Source organism: Fusarium flagelliforme, assembly GCF_020744385.1.
Source record: "Fusarium flagelliforme strain FIESC 12 MPI-CAGE-AA-0113 chromosome Unknown B0J16scaffold_1, whole genome shotgun sequence".
Classification (NCBI taxonomy): Eukaryota; Fungi; Ascomycota; class Sordariomycetes; order Hypocreales; family Nectriaceae; genus Fusarium; species Fusarium flagelliforme.
Genome location: NW_025763503.1, coordinates 377,022 through 399,659, shown reverse-complemented (window position 1 = coordinate 399,659; position 22,638 = coordinate 377,022). Strand labels below are relative to the sequence as shown.

General features: G+C 49.0%; 8 protein-coding genes across 8 annotated transcripts; 5 read left to right on the top strand and 3 right to left on the bottom strand.

Annotated features, from left to right (window-relative positions):
• Positions 1 to 282: 282 nt before the first annotated feature.
• On the top strand, positions 283 to 1,395 carry B0J16DRAFT_312832 (uncharacterized protein; the record flags this gene model as incomplete). The annotated part of the gene is made up of 3 exons (XM_046125080.1): positions 283 to 582; positions 632 to 932; positions 977 to 1,395. The coding sequence occupies 3 exons, from the start codon at positions 283 to 285 to the stop codon at positions 1,393 to 1,395; spliced, it is 1,020 nt and encodes a 339-aa protein (XP_045988109.1).
• Positions 1,396 to 1,805: 410 nt separating this feature from the next.
• On the top strand, positions 1,806 to 2,647 carry B0J16DRAFT_376938 (uncharacterized protein; the record flags this gene model as incomplete). Its single annotated transcript, XM_046130805.1, has 2 exons — positions 1,806 to 1,895; positions 1,943 to 2,647. The coding sequence occupies 2 exons, from the start codon at positions 1,806 to 1,808 to the stop codon at positions 2,645 to 2,647; spliced, it is 795 nt and encodes a 264-aa protein (XP_045988108.1).
• A 312-nt stretch (positions 2,648 to 2,959) lies between these two features.
• B0J16DRAFT_984 (uncharacterized protein) lies at positions 2,960 to 4,657 on the top strand. Its single transcript, XM_046134787.1, has 3 exons — positions 2,960 to 3,118; positions 3,168 to 3,387; positions 3,435 to 4,657. The coding sequence occupies exons 1-3, from the start codon at positions 3,075 to 3,077 to the stop codon at positions 4,650 to 4,652; spliced, it is 1,482 nt and encodes a 493-aa protein (XP_045988107.1). The 5' UTR covers positions 2,960 to 3,074; the 3' UTR covers positions 4,653 to 4,657.
• Positions 4,658 to 8,130: 3,473 nt separating this feature from the next.
• B0J16DRAFT_951 (peptidase C65 Otubain-domain-containing protein) lies at positions 8,131 to 10,983 on the top strand. The gene is made up of 4 exons (XM_046134739.1): positions 8,131 to 9,123; positions 9,224 to 9,310; positions 9,373 to 9,436; positions 9,608 to 10,983. Exons 1-4 carry the CDS (start codon positions 8,536 to 8,538, stop codon positions 10,810 to 10,812), a joined length of 1,944 nt encoding a protein of 647 aa, XP_045988106.1. The 5' UTR covers positions 8,131 to 8,535; the 3' UTR covers positions 10,813 to 10,983.
• A 2,177-nt stretch (positions 10,984 to 13,160) lies between these two features.
• B0J16DRAFT_312828 (S-adenosyl-L-methionine-dependent methyltransferase) lies at positions 13,161 to 14,299 on the top strand (the record flags this gene model as incomplete). The annotated part of the gene is made up of 3 exons (XM_046125078.1): positions 13,161 to 14,031; positions 14,079 to 14,202; positions 14,251 to 14,299. The coding sequence occupies 3 exons, from the start codon at positions 13,161 to 13,163 to the stop codon at positions 14,297 to 14,299; spliced, it is 1,044 nt and encodes a 347-aa protein (XP_045988105.1).
• A 118-nt stretch (positions 14,300 to 14,417) lies between these two features.
• B0J16DRAFT_365802 (major facilitator superfamily domain-containing protein) lies at positions 14,418 to 16,326 on the bottom strand. The gene is made up of 4 exons (XM_046130053.1): positions 15,784 to 16,326; positions 15,623 to 15,736; positions 15,040 to 15,578; positions 14,418 to 14,995 (listed from the first exon to the last, which is right to left on the bottom strand). Exons 1-4 carry the CDS (start codon positions 16,154 to 16,156, stop codon positions 14,489 to 14,491), a joined length of 1,533 nt encoding a protein of 510 aa, XP_045988104.1. The 5' UTR covers positions 16,157 to 16,326; the 3' UTR covers positions 14,418 to 14,488.
• A 736-nt stretch (positions 16,327 to 17,062) lies between these two features.
• On the bottom strand, positions 17,063 to 18,151 carry B0J16DRAFT_326011 (putative xylanase 1). Its single transcript, XM_046125952.1, has one exon. It carries the CDS (start codon positions 18,108 to 18,110, stop codon positions 17,169 to 17,171), a length of 942 nt encoding a protein of 313 aa, XP_045988103.1. The 5' UTR covers positions 18,111 to 18,151; the 3' UTR covers positions 17,063 to 17,168.
• Positions 18,152 to 19,160: 1,009 nt separating this feature from the next.
• On the bottom strand, positions 19,161 to 21,911 carry B0J16DRAFT_259395 (uncharacterized protein; the record flags this gene model as incomplete). The annotated part of the gene is made up of 4 exons (XM_046123210.1): positions 19,161 to 19,675; positions 19,746 to 19,890; positions 20,464 to 21,437; positions 21,488 to 21,911. The coding sequence occupies 4 exons, from the start codon at positions 21,909 to 21,911 to the stop codon at positions 19,161 to 19,163; spliced, it is 2,058 nt and encodes a 685-aa protein (XP_045988102.1).
• Between the last annotated feature and the right edge of the window lie 727 nt (positions 21,912 to 22,638).

Here is a 22,638-nt window from a genome sequence, read left to right as displayed (position 1 = left end):
AACGGGATGATACGCCGTTAGTCAGGGATGATGCCATTGCACGTGCGATAAGATAAAGCTTGGTAGAAGATAAGATAGCACGTGGGACATTGACGTCAAGTGAGGGATGAGCTATGAATGGGTGTGAATGCTGTTGCCTTTTAAGAATCAAGCTTAAACGCGTCACCTTTTACACTGAGTAAATTGATCCTAATTGTCCTTTTATTTTTTACCTTTTACTTTTTACAAAATACAAGTTACATGCTGGAATATATCCTCGGCTTCATCATCGCCTACATCATCATGGCTCAAAGTATTCCTCAGAATGTAATCCACGGACTACAAAGCATGCTTCCAACATTCGGTATAGACAACCAAAATGGAAAAGAGCCTGAGACAGTCGATGAAGGGATAACGCCCATTGACGTTGTCATCGCTCGCATCATGCTCACAAAGGGCAAGAAACTTCCTCCCGATGTCGTCGACATCGTCCTCGATTTCGCAGAGTACTGGGCTCATTCAAGCAACGAAATCGACTACAAACTCCAACATCAACACCCCCTCACAGTCATCGGCGGAAGTCCCTCTGAGAACAAATTCCTTGTAAGTCCGTCAGCCTTGCTGGGGATGCCACGACTAACACTGTATATAGCTCCGGTCTTACCCTGTGGGTCTAACGGGTCTTCAAGGCAGACATGCGCTGGCGGAGATCCTAGCGTACGATATGACTGAGGCTAAGCCGCAGGCGTTGGAGAAGGAGCATGAGAAGGATTACTTTGTCAAGTTGGCGAATTATCCCACGCCCAAGTTGCAGTATCCTGTGAGGAAGGTGGTTTTTACGATTCGGAGTAAGGACCAGGGGTGGTCGAGCGATACGGAGAATCGACATACGTATAACGGGTCATGGACATGGTTTGAGGCTGGATTGGAGAAGTTTGATGCGGAGCAGATCTGTAAGTCAAGTCATACATGTCTGCGATTTATGCTAATTTCTTAGGTGATCCTCAATGCACATACGACGTCCGCTACAAGTCCAATACCTCGGAAGCCGTACCCCTCCCCGTCTGCGCGCTTCGCCCGCTGTATCCAGAAACCGGTCCTATTTCCGACAAAAAGCTAGGCTTCACGCATCCTCTCCAACCACAGGACAAATGGGTTATTCAGCACAACAAGACGGCTCATCGCGCGTGGCAAGATCATGTTGTTACTTGGACGTGGACAGACGACATTAAGCCTGAGTCTGAGGCCGCTGAGAAGATGAGGATGGAGACTGGACGGGGTCGGGAGACGGGTGATGGGTCGTTTATCAGGGACTTGAAGATGGGAGATGTGATTACTGTGTGGGCCAAGGCGAGATTCTCGGCTTGGGTTAATCATGTTGAGAGTGTCAAGATTGATGTTTATTGGGCTGTTTAGATGGTTACATGGATGGGGCTACCTCGAATGAAAGATGGGCTTGATGAATCCTCGAGTAACGATTGCTTGGGAGCCTGGTTGCTTTCTAATAAGAATTGCTTCTTAGAAAATAAATATCGTTAAATCAATCACTTGAATGATATTGCTATGTGTGTATCTCTGTTGCAATTCTTCAATTGTTCGTCTCGTGTTAGTGCTGTCGGGTAAGTAAGTGAATGAGAGCGTCCTTTACGTCATGCCCCTCCAATGAAAGACTGTCTTACCCGTACTCTCAACTTACTTCCAACTCGAACACTCTCCGCTACGAAGTATAAGAAATGCGATTCATCGCCAACGTCTGCAAAAATCCAAGATTTTTACTTGCAGCAACCTGTCTCGCCCACCAAAGACCTCTTCAATTGACACGCAACATGACTACCACGCTCAAAAGCCAGAACATCCAGCTCAGTCTGCCCGACGGACTCTCACAGGAGCAGCTGGACTCATTCAGACCATTCAATGTATTTACACCCGTCCTTATAAACGAATAAGATACTGACTATTCAAGAACTGGGTCGACACTTTGACAAACTCTCTCAAACTCCAATCGGACTCATCTCACCCCTTCCACAAAGATCCCTACGCTCTCCGCTCAGTAGCGATTCAATCGTTTGACCTCTTTGGCAAGCGAGTAGGCTTTGTAAAAATCACAGCCACCGTATCCAACAATGCAGGCGAAACCCTCCCCGCCGCCGCTCTTCTGAGAGGACCAAGCGTAGCAATGCTCTTCATGCTCATCCCAGAAGACAAGCCCGAGGAGCGCTACGTCGTGCTAACAGTACAACCCCGCGTTCCCGCCGGAAGTCTCAGTTTCGTCGAGCTACCCGCCGGCATGGTCGACGACGGCAGTTTCAAAGGCGCAGCAGCACAAGAAATCCAGGAAGAACTCGGCGTGACGATCCACGAAGATGAACTTACCAATCTGAGCGAACTTGCTGCACCCGACGAAGAGGGTGAGGGGCTGGCGCAGGCCATGTTCCCTTCTGCGGGAGGGTGTGATGAGCATGTTACGATTTTCAGCTACGAGATGAAGTTGCCGCGGGACAAGATTAGGGAGTGGAGTGGACGGTTGACGGGGTTGAGGGAGCATGGGGAGAAGATTACGCTCAAGGTTGTGCCGATGGGGGAGGCTTGGAGGGAGGGGGCGAGGGATGCGAAGTGTTTGGCTGCGTTGGCGCTTTGGAGGGGATTGAAGGATGATGGGAAGCTGTGATGTGCTCTCACATGCTGGGACTTGATGATATCATGACATGGTGAACGTAATAACGATGGACATTTAGACACTATGCTACTTGAATGGCTAGATAGAACTCCAAGAAATGGGTATCTGACTCCCGCTCCCCATATTATACAAATAATGTATTCGAGACTCAATATGTTTCAGTAGAGATGTCTATCATGATTGTGATCCTCGTTGATATCCTTTGGTGTTGAGGCTGCTGTAGCTGCGTTATCGATAAGCCCCGCGGCTGCCTGCTCCACATCAGCTTCTGGAGCCTCCATCCAATAATCAACAATCATCATTCATCAACATTCAACTTCTTGCTCCGCCATAATAACTTCGACCCTACCAGCTGAACCATTCCTCATTACTTATCTACGAAGCGCTTATCATTTAATTCATTCACACTTCTTTCACAATGTCGGACGACGAGGATTTCATGCAGGACTCCGATGAGGAGCAGTACGCAAGCCCAGCCGAAGCGCAGTGCACTACTAACAATTGCGATCAGGTACGATTTCGAGTACGAAGAAGACGATGACGAAGAGACCGGCGACGTCGATATCGAAAACAAGTACTACAATGCCAAACAGATGAAGCTGTCCGACCCAGAAGAGGCCATCTCCGAATTTCTAGGCATCCCGCCACTCGAAGACGAAAAGGGAGAATGGGGATTCAAGGGTATAAAGCAGGCGATAAAGCTTGAATTCAAGCTAGGTCAATATGACAAGGTCGGTTCATTGGTATCGTGCGTGGTATTCCATGCTGACGACAGTAGGCTGCTGAACACTACGCCGAGCTCCTCACATACGTCAAGTCGGCCGTCACGAGAAACTACTCCGAAAAGTCAATCAACAATATGCTCGATTACATTGAGAAAGGCGCAGATGGACCCGAGGCTGTCAGGTGTATGGAACAATTCTATTCTCTCACACTGCAGAGCTTCCAGAGCACGAACAACGAGCGACTATGGCTCAAGACCAACATCAAGCTAGCGAAGCTGCTTCTCGACCGAAAGGAGTACACCGCTGTGTCGAAGAAACTCCGCGAACTACACAAATCTTGTCAACGAGAAGATGGCACCGACGATCCTAGCAAAGGCACATACTCGCTTGAGATCTACGCACTCGAAATCCAGATGTTCGCCGAGACGAAGAACAACAAGCAGCTCAAGGCTCTGTACCAGCGTGCTCTCAAGGTCAAATCCGCTGTGCCACATCCTCGAATCATGGGTATTATCCGAGAGTGCGGTGGAAAGATGCACATGAGTGAAGAGAACTGGAAGGAGGCCCAGAGCGACTTCTTCGAGTCATTCCGAAACTACGACGAAGCCGGTTCACTACAGCGAATCCAGGTTCTGAAATACCTACTGTTGACGACGATGCTGATGAAGTCCGACATCAACCCATTCGACTCCCAGGAGACGAAGCCCTACAAGACAGATCCCCGAATCTCCGCCATGACGGAGTTGGTGGACGCTTATCAACGGGACGATGTTCACATGTACGAAAGGGTGCTGCAGCGTAACCAAGACATCTTGGACGACTCGTTTATCGCCGAGAACATTGACGAAGTCACGCGTAACATGAGAACCAAGGGCGTGGTTAAACTGATTGCACCCTACACCCGCATGAAGCTGTCCTGGATTGCCAAGCAGCTCAAGATTTCTGAGCCCGAGGTTCAGGACATTCTGGGGTTTCTCATCATCGATGGCAAGATCAATGGTCGGGTGAATCAGCAGGAGGGATTGTTGGAGATTACGTCTGATGCAGACGCCGAGCGAATTGCTGCTCTACAGGGACTTACATCCTCCATATCTGAACTATTTGGTGCCGTTTTCAGGGATGGTGATGGATTCCGCAACGTCGAGCAATCGGGAGCAGACGAGCAGAACATAGACGTGGCAGGATTGCCAATTGGGAAAGCAGGTAGTAGGGTAGGAGGCCAGCACCGCGGTAAGAAGGGCAAGAATGCAGGGCAAGGATGGCCGGCTTGAGTAGAGCGGCTTATAGCACTGAACACCACTGCCAAGCAGTTCGCAAAGGACTGATATCATTTACATCCATGTTAGCCAATTCATTCCATCCATCGTTTGCTGGATCGAGAAAAAAGCAGATCCTGTTACAGTTCGTATGCGGGCGCCTCCGTGTTTGGGCAGAGCGGACGGGATCTCGCATAGTACGAGGCTTTTGGCAACGGTCCAACGCGGGTAACAGCATGGGACAGAAGGGAGTTCCAAGGCCGAAGTGACGCCGTATTCGGACTTGATATCCTTCGTGTAGCCAGCCATATTGTTTAGTATTTACAAGAATTAGAAAGCCTAATACAGTGCAGCTGTATGGCATATCATCATCATTGACAGGGTTCCTTGCTTATGGAAAGGTTCTTCGCATATCCGCGATTCAGCACTTGCTGATCTATCGCCCCCCCAGAGGCAAACAGGATGCAACGTCGTCGGGTTACACAGGACGGGACTTGAGAGCTGCGAGGGGTAAAGCGGCATTCATAGATGCGGCTGACGCCTTGGCTGCCTTGGCCTAGAAGATTTTTCTTTGGAGAGAAGAGTATGTGTGATGGAGAGAAGAAGCCGTCGCGGGAAGATGCGTTCAAAGACCTGTCTTGTATAACCTTCCGCTTTGAAGATTGTACAGCATGGCGGACTTTCTTTCACCTTGCAAAGAAAATACGAGCGCGGTCGGGGTCAGTTTTCTTTGTCGAGGTTGACCTTGCGAGAGGTGCAGATTGATCGATGCAAGGGGGGGATGCTGAATGACCCTGTGCAGTGGCTGTATTTAGCTTTCAACACTGTATTTCCTACACGTAGATTGTAGAAGAATGTTTGTCTGATGCAGATTTGCGTGTCTCAGCGGCGCGTGGCAGATGTCGCCAATCATACAAACAATCCTCATCGAGATGGAATAAGAAAACGGTTTGTTATCCCGTGGACCCGGTGTCGGATGAGACATGATGCGCAGATTTCATCAATTGCTTTTTTCTTCGTTCAGTAACCAACCCTTGGAACATGCAGCTTACTGAAGAGAACATAACGTGTCAAGTCTAGATCGTGGCTTATTCTGCTTGATCGTATGTAAGAACACTAATGTATGCCTTCCATGACTTGGCTTTCCATCGGATGTCATCAGCTCAATTGCCGAAGTGAACAGCTCATGAGAAAAAGCAACATGATCTTCTCAGGTTTGGGGTGACACGACCGTTTTGGAGGCTGTTGGTCAGAGGGGGGGTACACCCTAGGCAACGGTTTTTCACTGTACTCAGGTGAAGCTGGTAGGTAATTTATTCAACAAGGGAACAGACATGTGAGACCGAATATAACAGAACCAACAGAATGGCATCAGATCAGTTAAACGGTTCCTGTCTTAGTCGACAGTCACCCTTTACCTGCCAAGCGCAGGGGTCCAGACACACCATCGCCACAAAGTCCAACAAAAAAAAAAAAAGAACTCAAGTTCCTTGCATCAATCAACCTTTCGAGAAAATAAATGTTTGTGCCTCATTTATTGAGTTTATTATTACGGAGGATTTATCCACAAGTTCCCGTGACGGGCCGTCTTCCGCGGGAAAAACATGCACAGTAGACGGTGAGCTGTAGACGCTGAGTTGTATGTAGGTGGTTCAGGCAGGTAAGGCACAGAAACGGACGGATAGAATTGTACATATTTTGTTACCCGAATAATCGTATCACTTTTTTTTTTTGGCTTTTGCCTACGGCAATGAACTTGTACTTGTTTCTCCACGATATGGATCCCCGGGGAACAACGGGTTTAATTGCTAAGGGCTTGGCTTTTTTAGATGGGTTTTAGATTTTCTCCACTTGGACGATCCATTGAAAGAGTGGCAGAGCGGCTGAAGAGAAGACTTGTTGGAGGTTGAATGGTAATTAATCAAGATGACAGAGAGGGATGCGTAAAGAGCCAATAAGAAACACATCTAAAGCGGCACATCGGATGGCTACCGGATGGGTTACAATGACAGTCAGCCAGCCAGGTATAATTGTGAAGCTGAGGTCTGGAATTATGCCATCGTATCTTGTACCTAGTGAGCCCAGTCTTGGCTTTCGTTCCTGACCGTATCAACTTACAGCATACTCTCTAGTTCAAATCCTTCTCGCACTTCCCAGACTGTCATCATCGCTCTCTCCATTCCGTGTCTCTGTCTCTTTAGCCTCTGCTCTTGGTGAGATACTGCACTCACTGCACTACATCACCCGACCCAACGAATCGATCTTGATTCTCTACCTCCACTAGCGACATTTCTTATCTATTTCCCCGCGGCACAAGCGTCACCTAATAATTGTCAGTCAATGTCAGTTCAGTTCAATACATATCATCATCGATTTGACAAAACCCCCCGTCGTCAACGGGAGATCGTCAGCAAACAGAGTTCACCTGCCCTGCTGCTCTGTGGAGTCCGGGAAACCCACTGTTGTAGCCGATCGTTCACAGGCGCCCTGCCACGAGGTGAGAAGAGGCACGGATGATGGATCAGGTACAGTGCCTGTACCTCGAATCGAGAACCTTTTTCGAATAGGATGCTTCCCGACTTCTGCGCCTCTTGTGCAGATGCCAAGGGTATGAGCTAATTCTTTGGACTCTGGACTAGTTATTATTAGATTAGCTCAAGCAGTTTGTTGTCGTCGATCATCAAAGCTTCTAGTCTAGTCACTGTTACCGTCCGATTGAATCATGGAGACTGTACTGTGCAGAACAGAAAACACCCCTCTTGTGCAACCTTGATCGTGCTGTAAACCATGTCATGGCAGCACTCATCCTTCTGTATCACCCACACTTTGTGACCTTGAACTGAACCTTGGGTCCCCTCTCCCGTCTCTAGCCAGCCAATCCATGCCCTCTAACCGCCAGACACGGAGCTCGAGATAGTGTGTTCCGTCCTGCATTTGCCAGGTTGCATTGGCAAGATTGGCTTCCCGGGGATTTCTTTTTTAGCGTTGTCTATGCTTTCTTTTTTCCTCGATCCCGTTGCCCTCTTTTCATTAATCTGGAAAGATTAATAACTCGTCCGAGACTCATCTGTGCCGCACGCCGCCCCGTCTTCCGCCGCGGGTCTGCCTCCCCTTCTTTGTCTGCTAGGGTACAGCTCCCGTTGAGAATTTGAACTCTTGTATCTTGCGGGCGTAAATCAGTAGCCGAGATACATTGAGTTGATCCACGACGCTAGAGCCATCGCACCCGCTGGGCCACACCCGCTGTCTCCATCGTTGTCCGTTGATTGTGCCAGTTGCTAGACCCCCCTGACCAACAACCCCTGCTTCAATCCCTGCAGTGACCCCCGGGGCCCCCTCAAGGGCATCATTGGACGATATGGAACTCTGTTTGACTGAAGGTTAGGTTAGGTTTGACGGCCACGGTTACGGCCAGCACCCGAAGGAGGGGGGGGAGAAAGAGGAGTCGGTGTCCGTCCTTCTGATCCACAGCGTCGTGACAGGGCATTACAGCGTGAGATAGCAGTATCAGACGGGTGGCTTGTCCGCCATTGCCTGCCCTGAAAGGTCACCTAAAAACTGCCCATCCTCCCGTCCCTTACTGGATTGAATTGTCTAGATCACTTCCGTCCTCTTTTTCAGTCAGTGTGACTTGAATTTCTGTGAGATATACAGAGTGAAGTAGAGGGAAACAAAAAGTGTGAGTGTGAGAAAGTGTGATAGAGGGACAGAACCCAGTAAGAGAGGGACCAGACAGACCATTCCATTTTCTTGCTGAGTGCCATTCTTGTTCCCTTCCCATCCCCATCACATCTCGTCACTCATCACTACCTTATTCAATCAATCATTGCCTTGATTTTTTTACTCTTACATTCTTTCCCTCCTCCACTTCTTCTCCGTCATCCTCTTTTATTGAGGCATGTTCCAGCCTCAACCCACTCCCTTTACTACCTCCTCCAGCTTCGCGTCATATGGCCTAGCTCAAGACCTGGATTTTGCCTTTCCCGTGTCTGCTGGAGGTGGAGGTGCTACCGTTCCAACCACAACCACAACCGCTGGATACTACAACTCTTCAGCGCTCGCTCAGTCGCATTCACATTCTCACCTGCAATCGCAATCGCAGGCGCAATCTCAACCGCAACACCAACAACACCACCACCACCAGCAATCACATTCCCAGCAGCAGCCGCATCTTGTCCACCAACAACAAATTCCTCCTCGACAACGCCAAATTTCCACCTCGTCAGCCGCACCTTCCTCAGCGTCGCCCTACTCTAACGGTGCCTCGAACTCTATCTCTCCCGTTATTTCGCAAGCTTCAAACTCAAACCCTTCTTCCTCACCAAGTTTAGCGCAACCGCAGGACCGCCAAAGACTACTTCAACACCAACACCAGCAACCTCAATACCAACATCAACCACAGGTGGTGCTCAAGATGGAGGATCAAGGCCAGCACGACATGGCCGCTCAGCAGGCTGCTGCGAGGGATTATCAACCTGTTCTAGAGGTAAATCGCGGCTTTCCAGGGTCTTTTTAAATTGAATTGCAGCTGTTCTACGCCCTGCGCGTCATTTTGTTTCGTCGCTGACCGTTCCAATTTTTTGCAGGGCCTCAAAGTTGGGAACAAGATCCTTAGCGATGCTATCACCAACGAGTACGCAAAGGCCGACCCAGTTTACGTTGAAAAGACAATCGTACGTTGAGCCAAAACTTGGTATACCGTCATTTCTGCCCTTGCTAACATGGCATGATTCAGGCTCTCCCCCAGACCTACTCTCACTACCGCCCTATTCAAGGCGATGGCAACTGTGGTTGGAGAGGTAAGTCAGCCAACTCCCCGCTTCTTGTTCAACAATGCTCTGCCGCTGAAACATGTTCTGCATCCAATGCTTACATTCCTTTTGTTATGCCTGCCTTGCATTTCTGCCCATGTCATGTCTCGGCTGGCTTTTGTGACATGTCGAACTTGCGCTAATATTTCTCACCAATAGCAATTGGCTTCAGTTATTTCGAAAAGCTCATTGAGTCGGGCGATCAGGCCAAGATCGAGGGCGAGGTCGCTCGGCTCATGAGTGTGAATCCCTTGCTGAGTACCGTGGGCAACTATCCCTACTGGGAGGACATGGCAGATGAGGTGTTGGACCATTTGAGAGAAGTCGCCCAGAACATCGGCAACCCTCAGTACGCGCACCAGTTGAATCAGAACAAGTGGAACGAGCCTGGCAGTGCCGATAGCATGATCTACTATCTTCGTCTTCTCGCTGCGACATACCTCAAGACCAACCCTACCAGGTTCGCGGATTTTGTTCCCGACGGCAGCGGTGTAGCGGCATATTGCGCCAACCAGATTGACATCCCTAACCGGGATATCGAAGAACTTGGCCTCATTGCCCTCGCCGAGATCCTCCTCCAGCCAGCCAACTTTGTTCTCGAGGTTGTCATGCTCGACCGCAGCCCGGGCGCCCAGGCCAACACCTATCGCTGGCCTCAAGAAGACATTGGCCCTATGATCAACCTCCTCTACCGACCCGGCCACTACGACATTCTGTACAAGGGAATGGCCACGCAGGTGCTTCGCGTCAGTGGCTTTACGCACAATACTAACATCACATCCGAGCAATCGGATCTTGGTCAATACACGACCATGAACTTTGACGCTTTGTCGATCATCCCGGGCTTCAGCAGTTCTGCTGGTATGGGAGGTCTCGCACAATTCGCACCTCCTCCTCCTGTCAGTGCTTCCGAAACCTTTTCTCCTGTGCAGCAAAGTCCCTGGATGTCATCCTTCCCTGAACCTTTGCCCACTCCGACACCGCGAGCAGCGCCTCCTCCGCCACCTCCCATCATGGCGACTCCTCAACCTCCCACACCACCTGCTTCTATATCTGGCGGTTCTGCAATGGCACCAAGCCCCGCGATGGTTGCTGCTTCTGGACCTCAGAACACCCTCCCCTTGCGAACCGCCGCTTCAAGCTACCACATCCGTTTTAGCCCGGTTCAACTGGACTACGATGAGGGCAAGAACAACTTTCCAGATTCGACGTTCCAAGTAACGACCAATACGTTCAAGAATAGTATTTGGAACCGGGCTCATTACTGCAATCCCAACTTTCATCCCGAAGAATGGAACCCCGACGACGAGCACACTGACGGGAGAGTTGGGAGTAAGCGCCGAATGAAGAAGGAGATGTCCTAAGCGTCGACCGAAGGAGATGTCTTGGCAGAAGGCACTGAACCGCGATTGAACCACATGTTCCGCATGATACACGATACACCTCGAGCGAGATGGCGTTAGTTTACTAGCAATTGACAGCCCCCGGATATGACTGCACGATAGCCCTTTTTTATTATTTCTCTTCTTTCAGATAACAATTCAGACTGGAAGTTCAGTCGAAAAGCAGTTGTGGAGGATGCGAACGAGGGAGGAACAATGTACATCCCCCAGGGCTTGCAGGGAGGAACAGCAACGTGCATCCCCCCAGCTGGGAACCGGACGAAATCATCCACATGATTGATGGTTGGGCAGGCTAGCGATGCTTAGTGAAAATTATCTTTCCTTTTTCTGCATTGGCAATGGATCAGGCATAATGGAAGGCGGCGAGTCTGTTTTGCATGCATGTTTGTTATTTGAGGGAGTGAGTACGAAGGATTACCTTTGATCAAGAAGTACGGGGAATTATCTCCGATCAAGATTCCAATAGGAACAGGATACCACAAGCGTCGCGACGCTTTTGCAAACACACAAGAAAGAGAAGGGATTCTTCTTTGCAAACACACAAGAGAAGGGATTATCTTCTTTGGTGAATAATTGATGGACCAGACCAGGATTGCATGGGAATTGGAACGGGCGGCGATTGTGGGCTCATAAGAGTCGGTTTTTACAAGGCGACATAAAAGAGGCATGGGTGAAGCTGAGATTTTATTCTTCTTGGTACTGAAGCTGAGAACTCCCCAGGCGAGCCCTCATATTGTTGGCCTTGTCATAGCATCGGCGTTGTTGTCTGTAAACTTTTCACTTTTATTTTCTTTTTCGATTCTTCCCATAGGACGTTTTTAGTGTGTAGCATCAATACTTGGTCTCATCTGCCTGAATTACGTGTGATGAATAAGTCTCAATCTACCAGCTGAATGCAATGTGCCTGCTTGTGATGTTATAATGATGTGATACTTTGTGGGGAGTCTTGAAGGATTCGTCTTGTCTCGGATCCTTCATGCATGCTATTTATCGCCCAGAAACGACAGATCACGAAAATTCCCACATGTTTTTTGCCATGGGGATCCTCATCGCGCCGTTCCGCTGCGCGCTGCGCCGCATGGTGACATGGGTATTGTTGTGATATAGCTGCATGACATAGTGGTTCTTGGGTGGATAAATGACTTTTCTTTGCTTTTAATTATTTCTGCCTGATGTGATGCGATGGGAATTTGTAATTATGCTATCCTATTGTAGGTATGTATTGTTGGTAGGTAGTAGGTATGCGGTCTAGAACATGCTCGCAAGGGGGCCACGAGGCAAAAGAGAATCCACCCGACCCGGGGAACAAGGGTTGTTTTAATGACGTGAACAATTGGAGATGTTTGAAGGTACATGCGATCCGCTATTAGAGGGGGGGAATGTTACATTGTTTGATGAATTGAGCGATAAAAGAAAGGGGATATGGTAAAGATTGGTTAGTTGATGGCTTGTTGGTTGTAGTGAATGGAAGGTTGACGGTAGGTTGTTGGTTGTAAGGAGTTAGGTTACGGACTATGTATATTGGTCGTAGATCCTCTCGTGGGAACAGGGCGGAAAAGAGAGGCCGGACAGGGTCATGGAATGGAAGGTGAAATGAGACGAGTCTGGGTCTCAGTTTGCCATGTGTTGTTTATCTCACGCGTCATATCATATCATTCTGTAAAGTACGGACCAAAGGTACCTGATCTTGCTAATTAATGGTGGAGGAATGTAGATCTGAACTAGGTAGCTTAGATCAGATGAAGATGAAGCACTAGTCTTAGGTGGTCAATTTAGACAGGAACGTGAGAAGCTTCTTTTTTAAGAGGCTGAGGCTTGCGGAGACGGCGAAGGCGAAGGGTATTTGGAAGCTTCCATACATAGCTTCTCTTCTACTAGACTAATCAATTTGGAGTAATAGATTCATCAATGTTTGTTCAAGACTGAATACTAAGCTAAGCCAGGTGAAGCCAAAACCCTGGACCCTACCTTAGTTCCATTGCCCAAAAAACCTCCTCCACACCTCCCCTCCACTTTCTAGCTGTTCACTGTAACTTGACATGCCATCCTGTCCTAACGTCGTCTTGCCGTCTTTTCTCTTTTCTCCTCCTCCTTTTAATTCTTTAATCCCTCTTCTTTTCTTTCGCTCGCTCTTTTCTTCTTGTTGGCCATGGACGCTTATCTTCAATTCTCTGCCACGCGTACCATCTCTCACTGCCACAAAGTATAAACACGTCCGTTCGCCGCAGATCCCCGTACCGCAAGCGAGATACTCGAAATAAATGGCCCGCTACAACGATCATTCTCCTATACCCGCATCATCTGAGAATATGGCGAAACGGAACGATACAAGCAAGTGGCTCAGCGGACCCGTGGAGGATGTTAGTCCTGCCGAAGACTCGGACTTTAGCGATACAACTTCCAATTACTCTACGATATCCGAAGACGCGCTTCCCCTGATTCGCGAGTACGGTCATACATATCATGGATCAGGCCAGCTCCTTACGCCGAATGATGCGTCAGAGGCGCATCGTTTGACGGTCCAGCATGAGCTTTACCAGCTGTGTCTCGATGGCGGGCTTGTCGACGCCAAGTTACCCCTCGATCAATACACCACCGAAGAACCGTTCGAGATACTGGATATCGGCGCTGGAAGTGGTGTATGGGCCTGCGATATGGCCAAACGGTATCCCCAAGTTAATATTCTGGGCATCGACCTCAGTAGCGCCCTTCTCCCCGAAGACGTTCCCCCAAACGTAACGTTCGAGATCGCCGACGCCACAGATCCCTGGCCCACTCGCACATACGACTTCATCCACATGCGCAGTTTGGCGGGAGGCGGCGTGCGCGACTGGGACGCTTTGCTTACTGAAGCATACTCGCACCTCAAACCAGGCGGCCAGCTCGAAATCACAGAGATACGGCCGCACTTCTTCGACGTTGACCCGGAACAGGCTGATCTGCCTACGCAGGGAAAACCAGAGATTGGTGCGGCGTGTGTAGAGTACGAGACGACTTTCGAAGCGATGTGCATCAAGCTGGGCATCGACTGCGATCCTATACCTAGAGTTCCAGGATGGTTATCAAAATTGGGGGCCGAGCTTATTAGGGAGCGCGTGGACTGGTTGCCGATTCAGAATTGGGGGAGTGATCCTGTTACGCAGCAGAAGCGCAAGGCTCTAGCTGAGATGGTCGAGTGCGGTAAGTAACTGTCATGTCATGTGCAAGAACAGCGCTAATTGATACAGGAATAGAGAATTGGACGTTGAGATTATTTGGTCTTGGAGGATGGGAAGAGAAAGCTACGAGGGCTTTGCTTGATCGCGTTAAAGGCGAAATGCAAGATCCCATGCTGCGCAGTTTGGCCAAAGTGTAAGTTACCCGCTGACCTGACTTGGTATGCAAGCTAACATGGAATAGAACATTTGTTACTGCTCGGAAAGGATTGAGCAACGGAAAGCATACATAATAGAGAGGGTCATGCATATACCGGAGTTTTGGGATCATTAAACGGCGCCGGAGGATGCATTGAGACTTGGGATATGGGTTTGATGGGAAGATGGATAGGGAAGCATAGCATTATGGTATTTAATATTTATGTGTACTCTAGATCTAACAAAGTGAAATGCGGTATATTAAAATGTTCTCAATTCCTCTCTCAACCATCATGAGCTTGGCCAACACCAGACGATGGCAGCTTGATAGCAAAAAGCATACCAGTCGTCACCATCGCCAACAAACCAACCACAACAAAAGGCAATCCCATCCAAGAGCCGCCCATGTCGATTCCCTTGGCCAAGAGCCAACTCATGGCCGGTGCCGTAAGACCCATCATCACCTCAATAAGCGACACAGTCGTGTTTAAGGTGGCGATAGTATGAGGCTCTACCAGAGCGTTGAGCAGGGCTCTGCTGAGAGCAACAAACGAGTTACCGATGCTGACGATGATGAGAGAAATAATGAATAGCCAGGGAGTTCCGGCTACGCCCATGAGTAATAACCCAACTGTCATGATCGTGATAGAGATACGCGAGAGGAGCAGATCTCTTGCGATAGGGCGTGACTTGTAGCGGCGAGACTTGTCGAGAGAATTGGATGTTATGGGTAGGATGATAAGATAGCACACCACCGTAGCAATGATACCAATCGTCGATATATATGTAGCCTATCCCTGTTAATGATTGAAGCACATCGCAGTAAGGGACTTACCTTTGACCATGACCAGTCAAACCTCTTCGACATATACTGCAGCAACGGACCCGTAAGAGTAATCCTCGTAGGATAAAACAGCGCAACAGCAAACATGAGCATCATAATGCTCTTCGAAGCAAATATAAACCTCCAAACATGCTGCATATCATTCTTGATACTAAACCAAGCCTGTCTCAAAACACCACTCTTATCCATGTCAGCATGCTCATGTCTCTCATCATCCTTTCGTCGGAGGTGCATCGTCTCAGGAATGAGAAGAATACACAACGTTCCAAAGACCATGAACCCAAAACCAATCCACATCGATAACCAAGGATCATACTGTAATAGCCAGGCGGAGATGGGATTGAAGATGACGTTGAAGATTAGGACTAGGGCGACGAGACGGAAGAACATGTCTGTTCTTTCTTCGACGGGGACGACGTCTGCTACGATGGTGTAGACCATCGCGACGGCCATTTGACCTCCGCCACCGATGAGGAAGAATATGCTGTCTCCCAAAACGGCCCAGATGGAGAAGATGTCTGGGAAGTGTACTAATCTAGTTAGCTGTGAAGTGTGGGAGGGGGGAAGTACTTACAAACCATCAACATCCAGCATGTAGAAAGACAGCAGCCAAACATAGCCAGAAAAAGAACAAGGCGTCGTCCATATTTATCCGCCACGATTCCATACGGAAACTGCGTCAAGATCGCTACCACACATCAGCAAAATTCCCCCCAAAGAAACATCTTTACTTACGAACACCCATCTCAAAAGCCTGTTGCCAGCCCTGCACCATAGCCAGAGTTCCCTGCACAGGACTATCCTTGCATCGAATATCTTCTATATCGTAAGATCGAATAGCATGGTCTGGATAGTGTTTGCGGCAGATAATATCTTCGATAATCTTTTTGGTTGGTGGGTTCATTATGAATTGGCTGACTTCTACCATCAGGAGAGCTAGCATGCAGAAGCCTAGGGCGCGTCGTTGGAAGGCTTTTGATGCCCCATTTTGTATGGGTGAAGTGTTTGGTAACAGAGGCGATTCCTCTGTTCTCTCAATCTCATGATTGCTTTCGACATCAGTGTCGGAGAAGACATCATCGTGCCTCGGCTCATTTCGCGTCGCCATGGTAAAGATGCAGAAATGAATGTTGTCGCGATAAATATATTATCGCAAGTTGACAGCGAATATCACAGCATATTAAAGAAAGACAGAAATCATGAAACGGAGGAAAAGGAAAGTGAAGCGCGCATCAAACAACAAACGCAATCAAGCGTCGTCTCCTGGGAACTTTTGCGACAAATCTTTGGAAGCGGATTGGTCTAGACTACGGTGACGTCGCTGCTTATTATTACCGGGAGACATTACTCCGCCTTATCTGCCAGAACCGAAGGATTGGGGCAGCATGGGTAGGTAAGCAATCTACAGAGGTAGACCCTGTCTTGGACACAATACGCAAGCAACAACACGTATTTTATCACGAGTTGATGACGACAATGGTTGCGAATAATACTTGTTATGCTTCCCCAGATCTCATCAGCGCTACAAAGGTTAGTGCGAGGGGAAATCGGTTGTCAGTGTCCGGATGACCGAAGCTTGAATCGGCGATCCATTTAAATTATCCGTATCTCGGTCCGGAGCGGAGTCTTGTGACACCGATCGGAGCCGGTAAGCCACGAGCCAGCCAAGCCAGCCAAGCCAGCCTCGTAGGGCTGCGAGACACTGTGCGACACGAGGAGGAATCGCAGTTAGACTACGTGTGTCCTGGTGAAGCTACTCAAGAGCATTATTGATGGCAATGGACATGACTCCCGAGCTTGTGTTGTGTTGTGTTGCGTGATGCAATTATATCATCACGACGATGTACCTTTCATGCATCTTCGAGATCTTGCTGTCAGCTAATTGGAGCCCATCTTCTCACGTTTACTCGAGTAGACGTTATCAACCACAGTTGTTCTTTATCGACGACGAAGATCACGCCTGTTCGAGACCCGCGCATCACTCAGAGGACCTGACATCATCCATTATTCACCGGAAGAAACCATTGATCAAATGCATCAAGACTTGACATTACATTATTTCCAACATTACCACATCTAAATATATACATGAACAGTTCACCCAACAAGCAAGCGGTCTTCTAAACCTGCTTAGCCTTACCAGGCTCACCACCATCAACACTGCAAACCTTGTTGCAAGTAGCTCCATCAACCCGTCCACTCAAAAGCTCAATCCACTGAATCTGCTGGTACGCAACACCGCCCTCAGGAATAGTACCAGTCCAAGTATCACCGTTACTCCAAGCATTGAACGTCAAAGTCGCAGGGTCCTTGGGAACCTGGAAGCTGTTGCGCCAGAGCTCCTTGTCGTTGACTCGCCAGATAGTAGCATCGGGTGTCCAGTCGAGTGTGTGCTTGGCCCAGTCGGACCAGGTTAGGCCGTCAGGTAGAGCAGCGCCCAAGTGAGCGCCTTCGACCTCGCCGCCAGCTTCCGTGTAGGAGGGCTGGTTGGTGTAGTGGATGACATTGCCGGGGTCCTTGGTCAGGACTTCGATGTCGGCTTCTTGAACGGTTGAAAGGTCTTCGCCGGCGCGGTAAGTGAACATGGCTGTGCAAGCACCGGGCGAACCCTTTGTACGAGCGTACATGCGCATAGAAACAAACTGATGCTTAACCATGCTCTCAAACTCGGAAGCAGTCTGGAAACCGTTGTGACGAGCAGTTCGCATAGTCAACCAAGTATCACTACCAGGCGACGCATCATTATTCTCCTCAATGTACAGGTTGTTGAGGGTGTTTTGCATAGGGAAATCTTTGTTGCCATTGTTCCACTTCTGGGCACCCCATGTCTTGGAGAACTCGGACTCCCAGTTGAAGTAGTCGGACGAAAAGCCGGCGTCGGCGTTGCCTTGAAGGCTGTCGATCAGGGCAGGGACACCGGCGTATTGGGAGAGGGAGCGGAAGTCGAAGAAGGAGTGGTCTTTGTAGTATTGGCCCTCTGTCATGTAACAATCGCATGCATCCTGGGCGAAAGCCAAAGGAGCGACGGCGAGGAGAGAGGCGAGGATGGACTTGGTAGACATGATGGATGAGTGAACGAGTTGGTGAGTGAAGGTATTCAGACTACGGATACACTAGACCATCAACCTTATATATCTTTCTCATTTCCCCTGCAGAAGTAGATAAATGCATCCGATTGACCCATATACGATTAACCAAAGTCCCAATAGCAATGGGTTGTTTTCCCACGGCCTTGGACGCGATAGGTGCGATCAACGTCTAAGGATCTGATACCCTGTCAAAGAAAATTAAACTCATGGCGGGACCGTCGGGACGGCAAAGGTTGGATTGGGCTGTGGGAACTGAACCTTGCATATAGGGCGGAATTTTTACTCCTGAGAGCCAAGACTCAATTTTAAGATTCCGAGTAAGCTTGGATGTAACGGTGACGGTTTTAGCTGAGGCTTAGCTGGCGGGTAAATTTGGGCACTGCCTTATGTCGAGTCTTGGACAATGAGTATCTATCGCGCTTAGATCAAAGACAATGCTTTGTTACTCCGTAGACTACAGAAGACATGAGCTGTGTTTTGAGATTGCAAAGTTCAAGATCATCTAAGGCATTAATCATTCATCATCAGCCCTGCAAGACCCATGCTCATTCAATCCTTGCACTCCTATTTCTTGACCGAATAGCATCCCATCCTCAAGTTCCGCCCAAAAGGATCGATACGCTCGGATCTAGACGGTCTGGAGACTGGAGTCAATGGTATGGGAAGCAAATCCATGTCTTCCCTATAGCCGCTAGGATCTCAATCCCCCGGGGCTGTGTTGAACACTTTTGGCGGTGGAGATATGGGGCCCAAACACCCAGTATGGCCTCGACACATCACTTTGCAGAGGTCTGGGTAAGCTTTTCCTTTTCCAGACGAATACTCGCAAGGATTCAGAGGATTGGTCAATGCCTGGGATATAGCAAGGATTTGGGAGTATTTGACCTTGCTTGGCATGGTGAATTGTATTCTCTTGGCAGCGGCAATAGAGCCCAGCACTAGGAGAATTGAGGCCATCACTTCATCCATCGTATACCCTGAAAGTTACACTCCCATCATACAACCAGACTCTTCGACAACGTCCTACAGTTTAAATCTCTGAGCCAGCAATATCCCCTCCGCAAGCGTCCCAACCCTCGCATCAATAACATGTCCCTCCTTCTCAAGCTTCACACACTCATCCCAAAGATCCTTAAGCTTAACCGTAAAAGTCTCAATAAACTCCCCATCCTCTAGACAAGGCTTCGGATCCTTATTCTCCTTCAGGGTCATATCAACACTAACATGCACCATTTGAAGATTCGTGTTGCAAAAACCAGGATCGTTAAACATCGTGGGTGAAGTTTCGGTGACGACGCCCACGTAGCCTGTTTCTTCCCTCAGTTCGCGAATTGCGCATTCTTCGGGTGTTTCGTTTTCGTCGATTAGGCCGGCTGGTACTTCGATTACTACTTTGTCTACCGGGGGTCGGTATTGTTTTTGTAGAATTATGGATGGGCCGCTGGGTTCTTCGAGGATGGCGACTATGCCTACGCCGTCGATGGTGGCTGTTGAGGGACGGGTTGAACGGGAAGCTGATTCCCAGGTTCTTTGGACGCCTCTTGCATCGTCGTAGTTGATTCTGTGAGTGTTAGACTATTCAAAGTGTCAGTGTAGGTGTGGACGTACTTTTCGAGCTTGATCCAGCGGGCATCTTCCTCAGACTGAGATTGTTAGCATGGTTCATTGACGAGTAAAGTAGACTTACAAGAGGCTCGGTTGAAGAGACTTTGGCTGCGTAGATAGACATTTTGAAGATGTTCTTTCTGATGTTCTTGTCCTGTTGGGGGTTTTTGGTCTTTTATGTTCGAAAGTCATGATAAGTCGATTGATATAAAGGGCCGAAGTCGGTGAAGACGTCACACAGCCTACCCTGGGGCAAAGGGCTTCTGTTCACGAAACGACTCGTATTGCTTCAATTATTGGATGAAAGGTTGACAAACAATATCTTAAGCCTCATTATTCGTGTCAGTCATCATTGATTTCTTCATTGTGCGTTTGCGTGTATCAGACACGCATGTTGGTAGTGATTCAAGCTCAATTAATGAAATTCACCACGTGGGATCAGCGATACAACACCGGGCTACACATTCACAAACTATTCAGCGACATAGATTAAGAAAGGCAAAGCTGCAAGGTATATTCATCCATAGGTAACTCTATCGTATGGTCTCATCCACTTCGTTTGCTCACTTCATGCATTTCTCATGCCCACAAGTACGCCGTGTACCCGTACGTGAAAACATTAAACATAACAACTCCTGTAACCCATATCAAACAGTTTCAATATATCGCTTCATTTCCCTGAACACAGTTAGTCACATTCTCATCATCAGAAGTTTTGTACGTACCAATCAGTCACAGCCTCGTCAAATAGACGGACCTCATGTTCTCTTGTTCCACCAAAGTGCTCCACGAAATCATCCCCGAATACTTCTCGTGCAATACTATCCTTCGCCATGAAGCGCTGTGTAGCTTCCTTGAGGCTCTTTGCCAATCTCTCACCCTGGTCAGCGTCGCCGCCGACGTCTTGGCCCATAGCGAGAGGAGGAGTAGGAATCTCGAGCTTCTTCTCCACGCCGCGCCAGCCACAGCCTAGAATAGCTGCGAGGACGAGATGGGGGTTTGTGTCTGCGCCTGGAACGCGGACTTCGAATCGTGTCGCTGAGGGCTTGGGGCAGATGAGACGGATGGAGGCGGCGCGGTGCTCGAGACCCCATGATACAGTCACAGGAGCCCAGAAGTTCTCGACAAGACGCTTGTAGGAGTTGATTGTGGGAGCGAGGATGGGCATGATGTCAGGAAGACCGACAAGAATACCAGCGAGGAAATGACGGCCCATATCGGAAAGATTGGCAATGTCGCCCCATTTAGCATTCTCGTCCTTGGTCTCGCGCGCAAAGAGGTTCTTGCCATCCTTATCCACGATCGAAACATGCATATGTCCACTGTTTCCAGGAAGACCTTGTTTAGGCTTCGCCATGAAACAGGGTGTGATGCCGTACTTTGTGCTAACGCTCTTGACGACGTACTTGAACAACGCAGCGCGATCAGCCATCTGGGCGATCTCGCCGAATTCGAGCGCGGCTTCGAAAACGCCGGGTCCGGACTCGGTGTGCCAGCCCTCAATGTCGCAGGAGAACTTGGCGCATGTGTTGAAGACGTCGTAGTAGTAATCTTGGTTGTGAACCGGTCGGGTGAGGGAGTAGCCGAACATGCCCTCCGTTAGAGCGGGGAGTTGATGAGGGGGGTTTTCTTGGAGGTAGGCGGCGGGGGAAGATGATGAATCGGGAGTCTTGAACTGGTAGAACTCATACTCGGCTGGGTTTGTCAGTCACGAAACAAAACGTCAATAGAGATACAATACATACCACCAGCCATAGCGCCGTAACCATGCTCCTTAAGCTTGGCAAGTTGCGACTTGATCAAACCACGCGGACAAGCACAAATAGGCTTCTGCGTATCCGGATCCAAAAACTCGACCAAGAACAACGGCACGTTATCCTCCCAGGGAATGCGCCTGAACGTTGAAAGATCGGGAATCGCGAGAAGATCATGGTAACCGTTCTCAGCATTTGAGATCTTTAGCTCGCGGACGTATGTGCGATCGTGCATGTCCCAGCCAAAGATGACAGAGCAAAAGCCGAAGCCCGCCTCTGCGATTGACAGGAACTTCTTCTTGGAGACGAGCTTTCCGCGGAGGATGCCGTCGACGTCGACGCCTGCGAGCTTGACCATGTTGTCATTCTCGAGGACTTTGGGGAGGGATTCGATGGTGATTTCTTGTGAAGCCATTTTGCTGTGTAGAGCTTGTGAAGCTCGAACTGAAGATGAAGGTGACGAGTAGTTGGAGGAGGATGAGAGAAGCAAGGAATGAGGTATGACGAGGAGATGTCACAAGACGCTGATGAGGAATGGAAGTTGAAGAACCCCTGAAGATGCGCGGTAAAAACGAGACTCGTGATATAGCTTCGCGGTCTAACGGGAGTGTTGAAGCTTCGCGGGGTTGTGGAGCTTTAATATCTCTCGCGATGCGCGCGGGCGGTTGAAGTTTGTTTAGATGCGGGGGATGATACTACCAAGATTACTTTGTATCCAAAGAGGGGAAAGACACAGAGTAAGACAAGTCGGATATAATCAGGTTTGGTTGCATCAAGAAGGGACGCAAGACAGCGCGGCTACGATAAGAGAGTGTTTCTTACGATAAGGGACGAGCTTCAGTGACGTAGGTGACCTAAAGTGGGACATTCCAGGGAAGCTCTTCGGTGCGCGATGCGCTCTAGGACTAATTGAGTTGCAGAGCCGAGGCATCCACTTACCACCTTTTATCATTTACAGAACATGAATAACTTCAGCTTCATTGAATTGCCGCGCAACGGCCAGACACATAAAGTCAATTTCCCCGCATTCTGTCATCTTGAGCTTTGGCCAATATGGGGTTGATAGATAGTGATGCGCGAGCCGCCTTTTTTACCATTGCTTATCTGGGTGCAGCCGCGCAGCTGCTCAAGGTTGGCTCTTG

Coding starts and splice junctions, on each gene's coding strand:
- B0J16DRAFT_326011 (XM_046125952.1), bottom strand. CDS start 18,110: ATGTCTACCAAGTCCATCCTCGCCTCTCTCCTCGCCGTCGCTCCTTTG.
- B0J16DRAFT_951 (XM_046134739.1), top strand. CDS start 8,536: ATGTTCCAGCCTCAACCCACTCCCTTTACTACCTCCTCCAGCTTCGCG. Junction 9,124..9,223: donor ATTATCAACCTGTTCTAGAG/GTAAATCGCGGC, acceptor AATTTTTTGCAG/GGCCTCAAAGTTGGGAACAA. Junction 9,311..9,372: donor TTTACGTTGAAAAGACAATC/GTACGTTGAGCC, acceptor GGCATGATTCAG/GCTCTCCCCCAGACCTACTC.
- B0J16DRAFT_365802 (XM_046130053.1), bottom strand. CDS start 16,156: ATGGCGACGCGAAATGAGCCGAGGCACGATGATGTCTTCTCCGACACT. Junction 15,737..15,783: donor GGCTTTTGAGATGGGTGTTC/GTAAGTAAAGAT, acceptor GATGTGTGGTAG/CGATCTTGACGCAGTTTCCG. Junction 14,996..15,039: donor TTGACTGGTCATGGTCAAAG/GTAAGTCCCTTA, acceptor TAACAGGGATAG/GCTACATATATATCGACGAT.
- B0J16DRAFT_984 (XM_046134787.1), top strand. CDS start 3,075: ATGTCGGACGACGAGGATTTCATGCAGGACTCCGATGAGGAGCA. Junction 3,119..3,167: donor CAGGACTCCGATGAGGAGCA/GTACGCAAGCCC, acceptor AATTGCGATCAG/GTACGATTTCGAGTACGAAG. Junction 3,388..3,434: donor AGCTAGGTCAATATGACAAG/GTCGGTTCATTG, acceptor TGACGACAGTAG/GCTGCTGAACACTACGCCGA.